General features: G+C 35.2%; 1 protein-coding gene and 1 long non-coding RNA gene across 2 annotated transcripts in view; one reads left to right on the top strand and one right to left on the bottom strand.

Annotated features, from left to right (window-relative positions):
• Positions 1–13159, bottom strand: part of OSTN (osteocrin) — a 72167-nt gene that overhangs the window by 9498 nt on the left and 49510 nt on the right. Inside the window, exon 4 of the mRNA XM_054482299.1 lies at positions 5998–6094. Coding sequence (XP_054338274.1) covers positions 6010–6094 — 85 coding nt within the window. The 3' untranslated portion in view covers positions 5998–6009. The remainder of the gene's footprint in view (positions 1–5997; positions 6095–13159) is intronic.
• Positions 888–13159, top strand: part of LOC134739211 (uncharacterized) — a 31002-nt gene continuing 18730 nt past the window's right edge. Inside the window, exons 1-2 of the long non-coding RNA XR_010125803.1 lie at positions 888–1216; positions 7362–7454. This is a non-coding gene — a long non-coding RNA (uncharacterized LOC134739211). The remainder of the gene's footprint in view (positions 1217–7361; positions 7455–13159) is intronic.

Below are 13159 nucleotides of genomic sequence, written 5' to 3'. Positions count from 1 at the left end.
GTTGCATGCTATAGAAATAACTGATTTTTCTTGTCAATTTTCTTTAACCATGCCAGTCTAAGACTTTTGTCATACACAGACAATTATTATTTTACTCTGACTCTTCTTAAAAGGTGGTTTATAATCATCTATAATCCAAAATTTGCTTCTTTCTGGAAATTCATGGAAAGTACTTTTATAAGTACTCTTAATTACAGGTTTCTAATAACTTTGGAGATTATACAATTTGATTAGGTAAAAATCACAAAATTTTTAGGACTCTAATTAAAAAGCTGATGCATTCATGACAACTGCTAACCCAACATCAAGCAGAGCAAGAGTTAATGAAATTGCCAAAAGTCATAGAAAACTGAAATCATTTTAATGACTTTTTTTGTTTGAACATTGCTGATTTTTTTTTCAGAGTTAAAACACTTTTTTAGGGCTATTTATATCTTACAAAAGATTGGATAAAGCATACTTTTGTGAACAAATTTGAAGCATATTTCTTTCTACCTGCCTTCTTCAGAATTTAGTAACTATTTGTGAGCATTTTTAGTTTCTAGGAATATAATGTTTTGTATAAGTTCAGCAAGAATATGTTTTGTTTTTTAACAGTACACAATTGCAGACACTGGTTATTTCATCAAGGATTTGAGTGGAGTGGTATATTTTTAGAAATGTCCAGACTACTTTGAGGAATTGAGTTTGACTTTATAGAGCCAATAAAAAGCCTCTTGGAAAGACTTGCCTGATACCTTGCCTATGTGATTTCTTTACAAAGTTCCTGACTTGCGGTAAAGCAGCATTCCCATCCTCCAGGTTGCAGACCAGCACATGTCTGTGGCCTGTTAGGAACTGGGCCACACAGCAGGAGGTGAGCAGTGGCAAGTGAGCATTACCGCCTGAGCCCCACCTTCTGTCAGGTCCACAGTGGCATTAGATTCTCATAAGAGCACGAATCCTATTGTGAACTGTTCATGCAAGGGATCTAGGTTGTGTGTTCCTTATGAGAGTCTAACTAATGCTTGATGATCTGAGGTGGAACAGCTTCATCCCAAAACCATTTCCTCCCCTGCCCCCTGGTCCTTGGAAAAATTGTCTTCCAGGAAACCAGTCCCCGGTGCCGAAAAGCCTGGGGACTGCTGAAGTAAAGAAAGTCACTTTCTGACAGGCCCAGGAATCTCAAGTTATTTTAGGACCCTGAGAAGAGAGAAATTCACCCAAATTCATACAGGTATGTACAAGCACAAATAAATCTTTGATTTGGTTAACCTCAAGAAGCTTTTAAAAGTCTAATCTGAGATTCCTTACAAGGAAAGTCTCAGTAAGCCAATTTAAAAAGATCTTATATGGCCAATCACATTTTTGCTGTACTTTATGCAAATAATCAGACCAAGTATAATATATAATATGACTAAAACTTATTTTGCAAATAAATAAGGACTATGACTTGTCTTTGGTAGAAATGGGAAGTGGAGAGAGAAAAATTATCTTTCAAAAGAAAACTATACAGACACCTGTTGTTAGATTCTAGCCTTATTCATTGTTTTTGAGTTTTTATTATTTGCCTATAGTTTGGACTGAATCTTTAATTCTTTCTTGGCTACAAGTCTCCAAACTAAGGTTTTTAATTTTTTCTTCCATTTTTTTCTGACCTGAAATCTCTAGAAATTAAAACTGTGCTTTTCATAAAGCCCTGCAGACTGAAGTTAGACAACTTAAACTTTGAGAGAAATAACAGCCACTTATATGTAAACAACCCTCACGCCTGCTGATGTGGACTTCTCAGAAAGTTCACTTGAACCCCTATTTTGTAACACAATTCAGAATAATCTGTCATATTGCCATTGCATTCTGAAGATGCTTCAGAGACTCTAGAAAAACTAGTCTATAGACTGCTCTAGACAGTTTTTAACCTCTGTTTAACCCTTGTTTTTTTTTTTATTTCCTTAGAAATACTTATTAAAGATCTGTTTACCTGCATCACATATAGAGGCCTAGTCCACCTCCAATGCCACCTTCTAGAATGGGACACAGCTATTTAAGTGAACTGATCTATTCTCAGGACTAAGAGACTGACTAAACAAGACATGAGATAATATATTTAAATTTACTTTTTTCTATTTATCCCAATTTGTCTTTCCATCTTTTGTCTGTTTCTATCTAACAACCTCTAATCCAAATCTCTCCAAAGCTGTTAGTTTGGCTGTTAATATGTGAAATGCTTTTTAAGTTTCAAAGTGGGGATTGAAGTAAATAAAAAATATTTTACTCCAAAATATATTTCTTTAACATATTCTGAAGTGATCCTGAAAATGTGTCTTTTGTGGGGGAAATTTGCATCTGTAGATCTGTAGAGAATTTGCATTAATGCAGCCAGCCCCTTCCCTTGTCCAGATCTAGGAAAGATTAACTGAGAGTTTGATACCTTTAAAGTACTGAAAATAAACATTCACCATCCAAATTCTCTGAGGGCTGCTGCCAATGAGTTTCATCTACATAACAAATCCACCTTTGCTAGCCAAGCCTCTTCCATTCTCTCTCCCATCACCTGTCTTGAAACTATTAATAAAACCTGGTTGTGGTCATGCTCTGAGTCTGCATTCTTTCTGTAACCTTAAGATGTTATATAAGCATCTATACCCCCTGGAAAGTTGAGGTCTTCATTCTTAAGGCTCCCATATATAAATGTTAAATAAATTTGTGTGACTTTTCTCGTATGTATCAATCTGCCTCATGTCAGTGACTGTTAGCAAAACCTCAGGGGGCATTTGGCCCCTATACTAGGCATCATAGAGCAGCTGTTCTAGACTTGACCTCAAATGAAGCAAAACTTCCATAATTAGATAGCAGTTTTACTTTTAATATGAAGTGTTAAAGTGAAACCCAGAAGATGAAAACCCACAAATAAACCTGCTCCAAAAGTAAATCCATCAACCTGCACAGAAGTGAAACAAAGATTTTTGTAAAGTGCGAGATACCATTTCTGTTCGTCTTAGAAATGTATAACCAATGAATTTGGCACTCAACAATGAAAACTTAGCACCAAGAAGACCTTTTGGGTCATGAAGAGAATGTTGGCCTGTAAGTCCAAAGACCTGGACCCCAGATTTTGCTCTGCCCAAGAGTCTATAAAATTTGGGACAATTTCCTCTTGCAGCTCCATTTTCCTGAATTGCTTTAAAAAATGGGGTTGGATTAAATGAAACTTTATGTTTTTGAACCTCTCAGCTGTAATACTGTGTGAACAGTATTTAATGACTTTTAAGCTGCTATCTGTTAATGATACGCTTAGTACACCCCCTGTTTAATTCAAAGGAATATTGTTGACAGTAGATAAAAATATCAAAAGTAACTTTGAAAATTAGATTGGAAATTAGAAATATATTATCATCTCATGTCTTTTGTTATTCGTAAACTACATAACATGAAACTTCACATGAGGAAGTAAACAAATGTCTGAGAGAAATCTTGGTGACAGTGATGGAAAATAAATAGAAACAAAATGGTTGAACAGGTGAACCCACAATGACTGATGAACGGGAAAGAGCAAATATTGATAAATTCCTTTCTAAATCGATTCTTTTGTGATATTCTCACCTTGCGATTTTAATATAAGAACAGTGATTATCAAGATGCTTAACAAAGTTTGCTAAGAGAAGGACACAACATACAAATTTGGATTTCACCCAACAGTGATTCAGGAAGCACTGTATTAATTCAACTGTCTTCATAGTTTAGTAATTGCTGAAATTTCTGTGGTCTCAGTCTTCATATAAAAATTCAAGGCCGAGCCCAGTGGCTCACGCCTGTAATCCCAGCACTTTGGGAGTCCGAGGCAGGTGAATCACAAGGTCAGGAGATCGAGACCTTCCTGGCCAACATGGTGAAACCCCGTATCTACTAAAAATATATTTTTAAAAAAGTAGCTGGGCATGGTGGCGCGTGCCTGTAGTCCCAGATACTCAGGAGGCTGAGGCAGGAGAATCGCTTGAACCCGGGAGGCGGAGGTTGCAGTGAGCTGAGATCACGCCACTGCACTTCAGCCTGATGAAAGAGTGAGACTCTGTCTCAAAAAAACAAACAAAAAAAATCATATGAAAATGAGTTCCCTGTATAATTTGTGTAACATAACTTGTTGTGGTTGAACTAAAAAATATTGAAATGGGTGATAATCAAGGGTGGTAAAGGTATATGTGGAAACCAATCAAACTTAATTAATTTTATCTCACTGTCATAATGTTCTCAGAACATCAAGAAACTGGAGGACTCAAAGAGTTACTTGGTTTTTAAATCGCAATTAGCTAGTTTCTACTCAAATATAATGTGGCAATTTTTAACAACCTTGAAGAGTGACCATACTTGGTATATCTCTAGATACGAAGAAATAATGTTCAACCTGTTTTGAAGATGATGCTGATTAAAAGGCAGTGTTCTTAGCAGTATTCAGTAAGTTCTCTTGTATCTATAGACATTCATTAGCTGCAGAGGTTCATTAAACAACTCCATGATAATGAAATTTATTTTAACTGAGTGATTTTGAGAACGAGAGAGTTGAGATAAAATACTGACTATTTATTGTGGTGTTACAGCATGAGGAGGAGGGAAAGAATGGGGTGATTTAAATTAAGACAAGATCAGGGCTAATGTGATACTTTTGGGGCCTCTAAATTATTGGTCTAAGGATTATCTCGAGAGAAGCAGAAGGCAAAATTCCCTCTTCTCTAGCCTCAGATTGTTAAAGCAGTTCCAGTTTGTCTTATTTGTTAGGGAGCGGGCATGCACCTTCTATAAGTCCTATTGGAAGAAAACATATTGCTAAGATTTCACATTCAAAAAACATTTATTTAGTGTTTAAGGGATATGTATGATTAAATGCTGTGTTTAACATATCCACTCAGGATGTAACCTTTCTGGATTTTAATTCTATGTGTACCACTTATACTCTATGTGGCACTGTAAGTTAATATTTATAAGCCTTCCATTTATTTGTATAATGATAATATTAACTAATACTTATTAAGAAATTAACATCTCAGGTACTATTATAAGTGCTTAATATGTATTTATTTAATCCTCAGGACAATGCTATATGGTAGAAATTATTATTCTAATTTAATGAAGGAGTGTTTGAGAATTTAAATAAGTTCCCATAGCTAACAAATATTGATAGATGACCTGGGATGTGAACCCATAAAGCCTGATCTCTTTAGCTGGCACATTTAACCCTTACACATCAATAATTCTCAAGATAGTGGAGATAGTGATAGTACTGCTTTATGAAATAAAATGAGTAAGTGAAGCAATGCACATAAAGTGCCAAGTATAAGGCCTGGAACAGAGTAAGTTTTCAGAACTGTAATGTAAACTATCACTTGCATGTATTGTGTATCCAATATATTGTAGGCCCACTACAAACATCTAATCTTCAGAATACCACTACATTATTGTTTAAATGTACAAGCTGTAGAAAAATAAACTATCTTAACAGAAACAAGATAATGAATGGATGAAAGAATCAGGATTTGGATAAAGTGTTTTGATTCCGTGGCTAATGCTCTTTCTGCTGTGCATTTTCTCTCCTATGCTCCACATTATCATAATTCTAATAACGTACTTATTGACAACAAAATGATGTGTATCACTTGAATGTGTCTTCTTCATAACACAAGGATTGTTATATATTTATGAAGGTGATTTAATATATTGACTAGAACTTTAACCCTTTTGTGCATATTAATATTCAATGGTTAATTACATAGAAGTCTGAAAACAACTAAATCATTAATTTTGGAGAGTGAAGCAGGACTAGGACATTCTTTGGCTTTTTAAACATCATTTAAGTTATTTAGCATTAATATGCTATACTCATTGAATACATAAATGATTGAAAAAGTGAACTGATAAGCTAGGAAATCAAAAGGGGGATTTATAAGCAAGAGTGGATTGATTAGTCCATTGTGAAATGTTAATCAAATGCCTGCATATACTGTTACTTATTCAAATTGTACTCACATTTGGAATCAATTAGCCTCTGGAATTTGAAAGCCGGTTTCTACCAATCCGATCCATGGGGATACCAAATCGCCTTTTTGGATGATCTACTACTTTCCTGAAACAAACCAAGGAGGACATTTTTAAACTACAGTGCAAGTTATTGATCATTATTTTTGTTGTTTATTTTATGTAGCTCTGGGGGCTTTCTTTGGGAGTTGGAATAAACATGATAGTTCCCACTCACCAGTACTCACTGTGTGCCAGACACTATCTCATATTTTCAACATCTGTGGGAGTAGATATTATTAGATATTATTAGCTCCATTTTACATATGAGGAAACTGAGGCTTAGAGAAGTTAACCTATCCAAATTCAAATAGACCAGACCAAAAGCCAAGTCTTATCAGCATACTAATCTGCCAACTAAGTGCTTTAGTTTGAGAAAATCCTGTCCCCCTTCAAATTTTATTTTTCTGTTATTTTGTGAATATTAAACTGGATAAGTAGTTTTTCACAAACTTTGCTTCAGAATGGCTCATCTAAAGAAGGATGATGGTGGGAGAGGAAAGAGTATGATGCTAAGACTGAATGTAGAGGTAAATATGCCTGTCATGTCTTCCCTTAGACTCCACCCAGAGAAGCTTTGTATGTGATGGTCGACATTTGCTTATATTCTCTTTGTTAAATACTGTTTGAAATAAATTAAACCTCTTCATTATTAAAATGAAGTATAAAAAATCCACACAGTACTACCAAAGGTCTAATATAACTTCCAGCTTATATTTTCTAAAAATTACCCCTTTAAAAATAAGATGCATTTTAGAAACTTTTCAATTTGATTTGTTAATATTATCATCACTTAGTTCTATCAAGCCAAAATCCTAACAAGAGAGGATCCAGAACTTTGACTGTATAACTTTCACTGGCCTTGGAGTTAAGAGAAGTGTGAATCTTTATGAAGAAAGAGACAGCAGGGAGAGTCTAAGAAGCCTATGTAAATCAGTGATTTAGCTCACAGAAAAGGTAACTGGCTTATAAAAGTGTTAGGCTTATTGTTGACAAAATACACATGCAGAAAAGAGGGCAGAAAGGAAGGCATATTATAAAAATATTAGACATATACAAATTTTAAGTGTAATAAATTCCCAGACCAAGCAACAGAACATGGCTAGCAGACAAACACTTTTGTAATGAGAGATAAACTTAAGAGGTTATTCTCCCACCAAATGTAAGGATTTCTGCTGGAGTACGATGGTGTGATCATGGCTTACTGCAGCCTCAACCTCCAGGGCTCAAGTGATCCTCCCACTTCAGCCTCCCAAGTAGCTGGGACTATAAGTGTGTACCACCATGTCTGATTAATTTTTTTGAATTCTTTGTAGAAATGGGAGTCTTGCCATCTTGCCCAGGCTCATTTCAAACTCCTGGGCACAAGGGATCCTTCATCTTGGCATCCTGAACTGCTGGGATTAAAGGTATGAGCCACCATGCCTGGCCTGCTTCAATTTTTTGACTAATAATGATATACTTCATTGCTTGAAAATCTCAGTGATGTAGGACTTAGTATCTAACAAGACAACTTAATTTTCAGCAGTTTAAACAGTCAAGAAAATATTTGCTTCAGAACATTTTCAATAGCTTCTTTAGTTCTTTTCTAATTACTAGTATTATATTATTAAACTATACTTATTTACCAATAATTACTTTATACTAATTTAAACACTAAACATGAATGAAAACCTCAATGCCCTCGAGGCTTTTCTTATTATGATCTAATTGTTTTTTCTATTATAATTTACTGTGTACCTGATATGTAGAAGGTTCTTTTTGTGGCTGTTTTGGGTGGAAGAAATGAGTCAGAAATAGCCTTTTCCCTCAAATACCTATAACTGACTACTCTCAGATTGATGATGATTTAACGTAAATAGTAGACGAAAATAATTATGTCGTTTTTTTTCCTTAACTACACAGTCATATCAGTGCTCCTGATATTACTATGAAGTAAATAACTTATTAAAGGTCTTGGAGGCCCGGCGCGGTGGCCCACGCCTGTAATCCCAGCACTTTGGGAGGCTGAGGTGGGCAGATCACTTGAGGTCACGAGTTTGAGATCAGCCTGGCCAACATGGTGAAACCCCATCTCTACTAAAAATACAAAAATTAGCAGGGCATGGTGGCGTGCTCCTGTAATCCGAGCTACTCGGGAGTCCGAGGCATGAGAATCACTTGAACCTGGGAGGCTGAGTTTGCAGTGAGCGGAGATTGCACCACTGCCCTCAAACCTGGGCGACAGCGTGAGACTCTGACTCAGGGGGAAAAAAAGTCTGGGAAAGTATGGAGAACATGAGAGATTTTTATTGTTGTACCTTGTACTTTGAAAAAATCTATAAACATTGATTAGTTCTAATTAAAATAATGTATTTAAGGACAACTGATATTTACTTAATACCTTCTATGTGCCAGTGTGCTTGGTGCTATTGTATTAAAAGGCTAATAAAAATAGACATGGAACCTGATACGGTGTTTATACTCAAACGATATTACAGAAATAGGGCCATATTACATATTTCAACTTGTTCAGCCTTCTTTTCTGCTGATTTACATCCATATTCCTTTCTAGGTTGGCTCTTATTATCTGTATTGACTATATGTGTGATCTTTTTTTTCTGCTAGATAAAAATTTGATCAATTCGGTGAGAAAAAACTAGGAAAAAAGTATTTAATCCTTATCCTTACTCTAGCTACACCCTTGCCTCCCTTCTTCAGATTCCTGAAAAATATATCCTCTTAAGTGGTGTTCTATTGTTTGCACTTCTACATTTCTTGATGAAAGATTAACTACATATTTTTCAACTTGATAACCAAATAGGAAACAAGTTATTTGTAAAATTAATATAAATTTTATGGTTTAGAGTCATAAGAAACCATGCCTATCAGTCATGCTCTATGTCTTTGGTATAATTATAAATAACGACTATTGAAAGAAAACTATCTCCTTTACATTTTAAATTATCTTTATCCACATAAAGGAAATATATAAATTCTTAATTACACAGTTATTTTCCTCGTGGTAGTCAGAATAATGATTTTCCAGAGATGTCCACTTCATAATCTCCAGCAATTATAAATGTGTCACTTTATATAGCAAATGCATTTTGCAGATAGGATTAAGGTTAAGGACCTAGAGATGAAAAGATTATCCTGGGTTATCTGGTTGGGCCAATCTAGTCACCAGTCTATAAAAGTTCCTAATCACTGACTAAGAGTGAGTCAGAGAACAGCAATCTGAGAAGGATTTAACCGCCATGGCTGGCTTTGAATGGAGCCATGAGTCAAGGCTTAGATAATGAATCAAGGAATGCTGTTGCCTCTAGTTCTTCTCCTTCTTCTCCTCCTCCTTCTCCTTCTTCTTCGTCTTCCTTTTCTTCTTCCTTTTCATCTTCCTCTTCCTCTTCCCCTTCCCCTTTACCTTTCCCTTCCCCTTCTTCTTTTCTTTCTTTCTTTTTTTTTTTTTTTTTTGAGACAGGGTCTCGCTCTGTCACCCAGGCTGGAGTGCAGTGGCACCATCTTGGCTTCTGCAACCTTCACCTCCTGGGCTCAAGCAATTCTCCTGCCTCAGCCTCTTGAGTAGCTGGGATTACAGGTGGTGCCACCATGCCTGGGTAATTTTTGTATTTTTAGCAGAGACAGGGTTTCATCATGTTGGCCAGGCTGGTCTCAAACTCCTGACCTCAGGCAATCCACCCACCTTGGCCTTCCAAAGTTCTGGGATTACTGGCGTGAGCCACCACACCCGGCCTACTAGTTCTTGAAAGCAAATGGGGATCTTGGTCCTGCCACTGTAAGGAACTGAATTCTGCCAGCAACGTGAATGAGAGGAAGTGAAAAACCAACCCTCCCAGATGTTTGAAGGACTCGCAAGAAAGGGAAGGAAATAGCAGCTGGGGAAAGCAGTCACGTGATACCTGCACTGATTCCCCAAACTCCCTTTAGAAATAGATGTTGTCAGGAAAAAATAATATGTTTACTCTTTTTTTTTTTGAGACAGAGTTTCACTCTTATCGCCTAGGCTGGAGGGCAATGGCGCAATCTCGGTTCACGGCAACCTCTGCCTCCCAGGTTCAAGCAATTCTCCTGCCTCAGCCTCCCGAGTAGCTGGGATTACAGGCGCCCACCACCACGCCCAGCTGATTTTTTGTTCGTTTAGTAGAGACAGGGTTTCACTATGTTGGCCAGGCTGGTCTTGAACTCCTGACCTCAGGCGATCCAACTGCCTCGGCCTCCCAAAGTCCTGGGATTACAGGTGTGAGCCACCGTGCCCGGCCCCTTTTACTCTTTTTGAGATAAGTATAATTAAAACAGAACATTCTTTGGTCTCTCCTACCAAAATTTATTTTCTCAAAAATGAAGGTAAATAAGTGAAAATGTGTTTTTTTTTTTGCTTTACTACGGTTGACCTTTCCCTGCTCAATCAAATAACAGGCAGCTGCGGTATAGTGGAAAGCAAAATAAATTCTGTTTTACTTCCTTTCTTTCCTTTTCCCCCATTCTCTCCTCACCTCCTTTCCCCCAGATTTGATCCAAAATGTATTAGAAACCAGGAGATGGAGGATTTGGGTTCTACTTGATTTATTTACTGATAGTATGACCCTCTGCAAGTCTTTTATTCTAAGCTACTCTTTCCTTTTTAATAAAATTCAGATAATAATTGCTATGCCCATCTTCTGGAGCTGTTTATTCACTTAACAAACTTATTTGTTAAGTGATATTTGATTGTTTCGTGCATTACCATGTATTACACGGACTTAACCATGTGTTATGTGTTGTCCTCTGCATTGGGGATACTACTCAGGTAACACATGTAAAAACATTTCATACATTTCAACTGATACTAATTTTTCCTACCAGTCTAGTCCAGTTGTTTTCAATTTGTAGTTATTTCTATAGATAAAAGCTTTATAAAAGAGAGCAATATCTGAAAAGTTAAGTAAAGAATTGTCCCAGTAAAAAAGTATCCCTCCTACACAATATATAGTGGCCCCTGACAGACCTTCCAGAAACACCGTAGGCTCCTCAGAGCAGAGTTTAAGTGAAAACTACTGGTCAAGTGGATAAAATAGTAACTCATGGTTTTACCCTAGCAACAGATTCATAATTACTTTGATTCATCTTATCAAATTGGGGATTGGTTGCAAATGCTTACAGATATCTGGAAATCAAATAAAAATAAATAAAACATATATATATAAATCAATTCATTTTAAAATTTTTAGTACTAATACAAAATAAAAATAATTTTCATAAAGCACATAATCAGAAACCATAATAGCCTGGTTAAATACTTTCTATACAATCTATATCCATCAGAGGTGAAACAGCAAGCTAGTAGTTATTTTAATATTTTTGTTGATATGAAATATATATATAATATATGAAATATAAATTTATTTATATTATATTTATAACATATATATAATGGTGCTACATTCTAAAATGCATTACTGGCATGAATGTAGTGTATGAAAAACTTAACGTTAGATAGAAAATATAATCTTAAAACCAAAAGGTAAAGCTGTACTTTTTGACTATCTAGTCCCTCTTGTGACAAAATAATGGTATGACATGGCTTATATGATATATGCATTTAAAACAACCCACGTTTTCCATTCTGAAATATTTTGTAAGTAAAGTAGTTTAAGGATATAGAATATTTATCAAACTAATATAATGACAATGATTAGATTGTTTATTTTAAATGAAACTTTAATTTTCACACGAAAATCTAAACTTCCTATGTGAAACAGGATTTTCTTTAACATTTATAATCTTGGATAACTCCATTTCTAAAGATATTTTACATTCTAAAAAACAGCAGGTGGAAAAATGTTTTTAAACTTTTTGTTGAGAATCACTTCACACATACAGAACCTATACATTTGTCTATGCTCAATTTAAAGAGAGTAAAAATGAACAGCCCTATTCCCAGCCCCCAGCATAGGAAATAAGGCATTACCACTACTTTAGAAATTCTGGTTTTCCTTCTCCCAAACTGCAGCTGTCTCATGGCTCAGTCCCAGAGTAATCTATAGACTAAATTTTGGTCTAATAATTCCCTTGATTTTCTTCATAATCTTAGAATCTATATGTATTCTTCAAAAATCTGTTGTTTTCTTGACAGTTCCAGAATTTTACTTAAAAGGAATTGAGTACGAAAAACAATGTACAGCATTGCGACTATAGTTAATAATGTTGATATTAACATGTAAATAATGTTAATATTAATTATTATGTTATTAATGATGTTAATAATAATGTATACTTGAAATTTGCTAAAAGCAGATCTCAAGTGTTCTCACCAAAACAAAAAACATAAAACAGTAGCTGTCAGGTGATAGATATGTGAGTGTGGTATCATTTCACAATGTGTACATATATCAAAACATGCTGTACACCCTAAATATATACAATTTATATTGTCAATCATAGCTGCATCAAGCTGGGACAAAAATTATATATGAATTTTTCTCCACTTCTTTCAGCAAATATTATGTGTTTTGAGATTTCTCCAAGCTGACATGTGGAACTGTAGTTCCTTTATTTTACTGCTGTATAATATTTCATTGTATGAATACACAACCATTTGTTTATCCATCCTACTGTACATGGAAATTTGAGGTATTTCCTCTATTTGTTGTTGTTATGTACTGTTCAGCTGTACCTGCCTTTGGTGTTCATGTAAGGATTCCTCTACAGTATATTGCCAGTAGTATAATTGACAGCTATGCTTATACTTAATTTTATTACATAGTGTCATATTATTTTCCAAAGTTATTGTACAAATTTACGAACTCAAGAGCAGTGTATGATAGTTCCTATTATTTCAAATTTATGCTAATCCTTGTATTGTGGGATTTTTAATTTTGCCAGCCTAATGCTTTGGTAATCATATCTCACTGTGGTTTTAATTTACTTTCCCTGCATACTAATGATGTTGCTCAGCTTTTCATTTGTTTATTGGCCACTTGGATTTCTTCTTTTGAAAGTGCCTGTTTGAATCTGCTGCCTGTTTTTCTATTGTTTTTTTTCTTTTAAACATTTATCTGTAGGAAGGCTTTGAATACTCTGAATATTAGACTTTAAGAATTATAAATTTCAAATATCTTCTCCCATCTGTGATTCA

This window comes from Pongo pygmaeus, chromosome 2, assembly GCF_028885625.2.
Source record: "Pongo pygmaeus isolate AG05252 chromosome 2, NHGRI_mPonPyg2-v2.0_pri, whole genome shotgun sequence".
In the NCBI taxonomy this organism is placed as follows: Eukaryota; Metazoa; Chordata; class Mammalia; order Primates; family Hominidae; genus Pongo; species Pongo pygmaeus.
The sequence above is the reverse complement of the archived record's forward strand: the minus strand, read 5'-3'. Positions and strand labels throughout refer to the sequence as shown.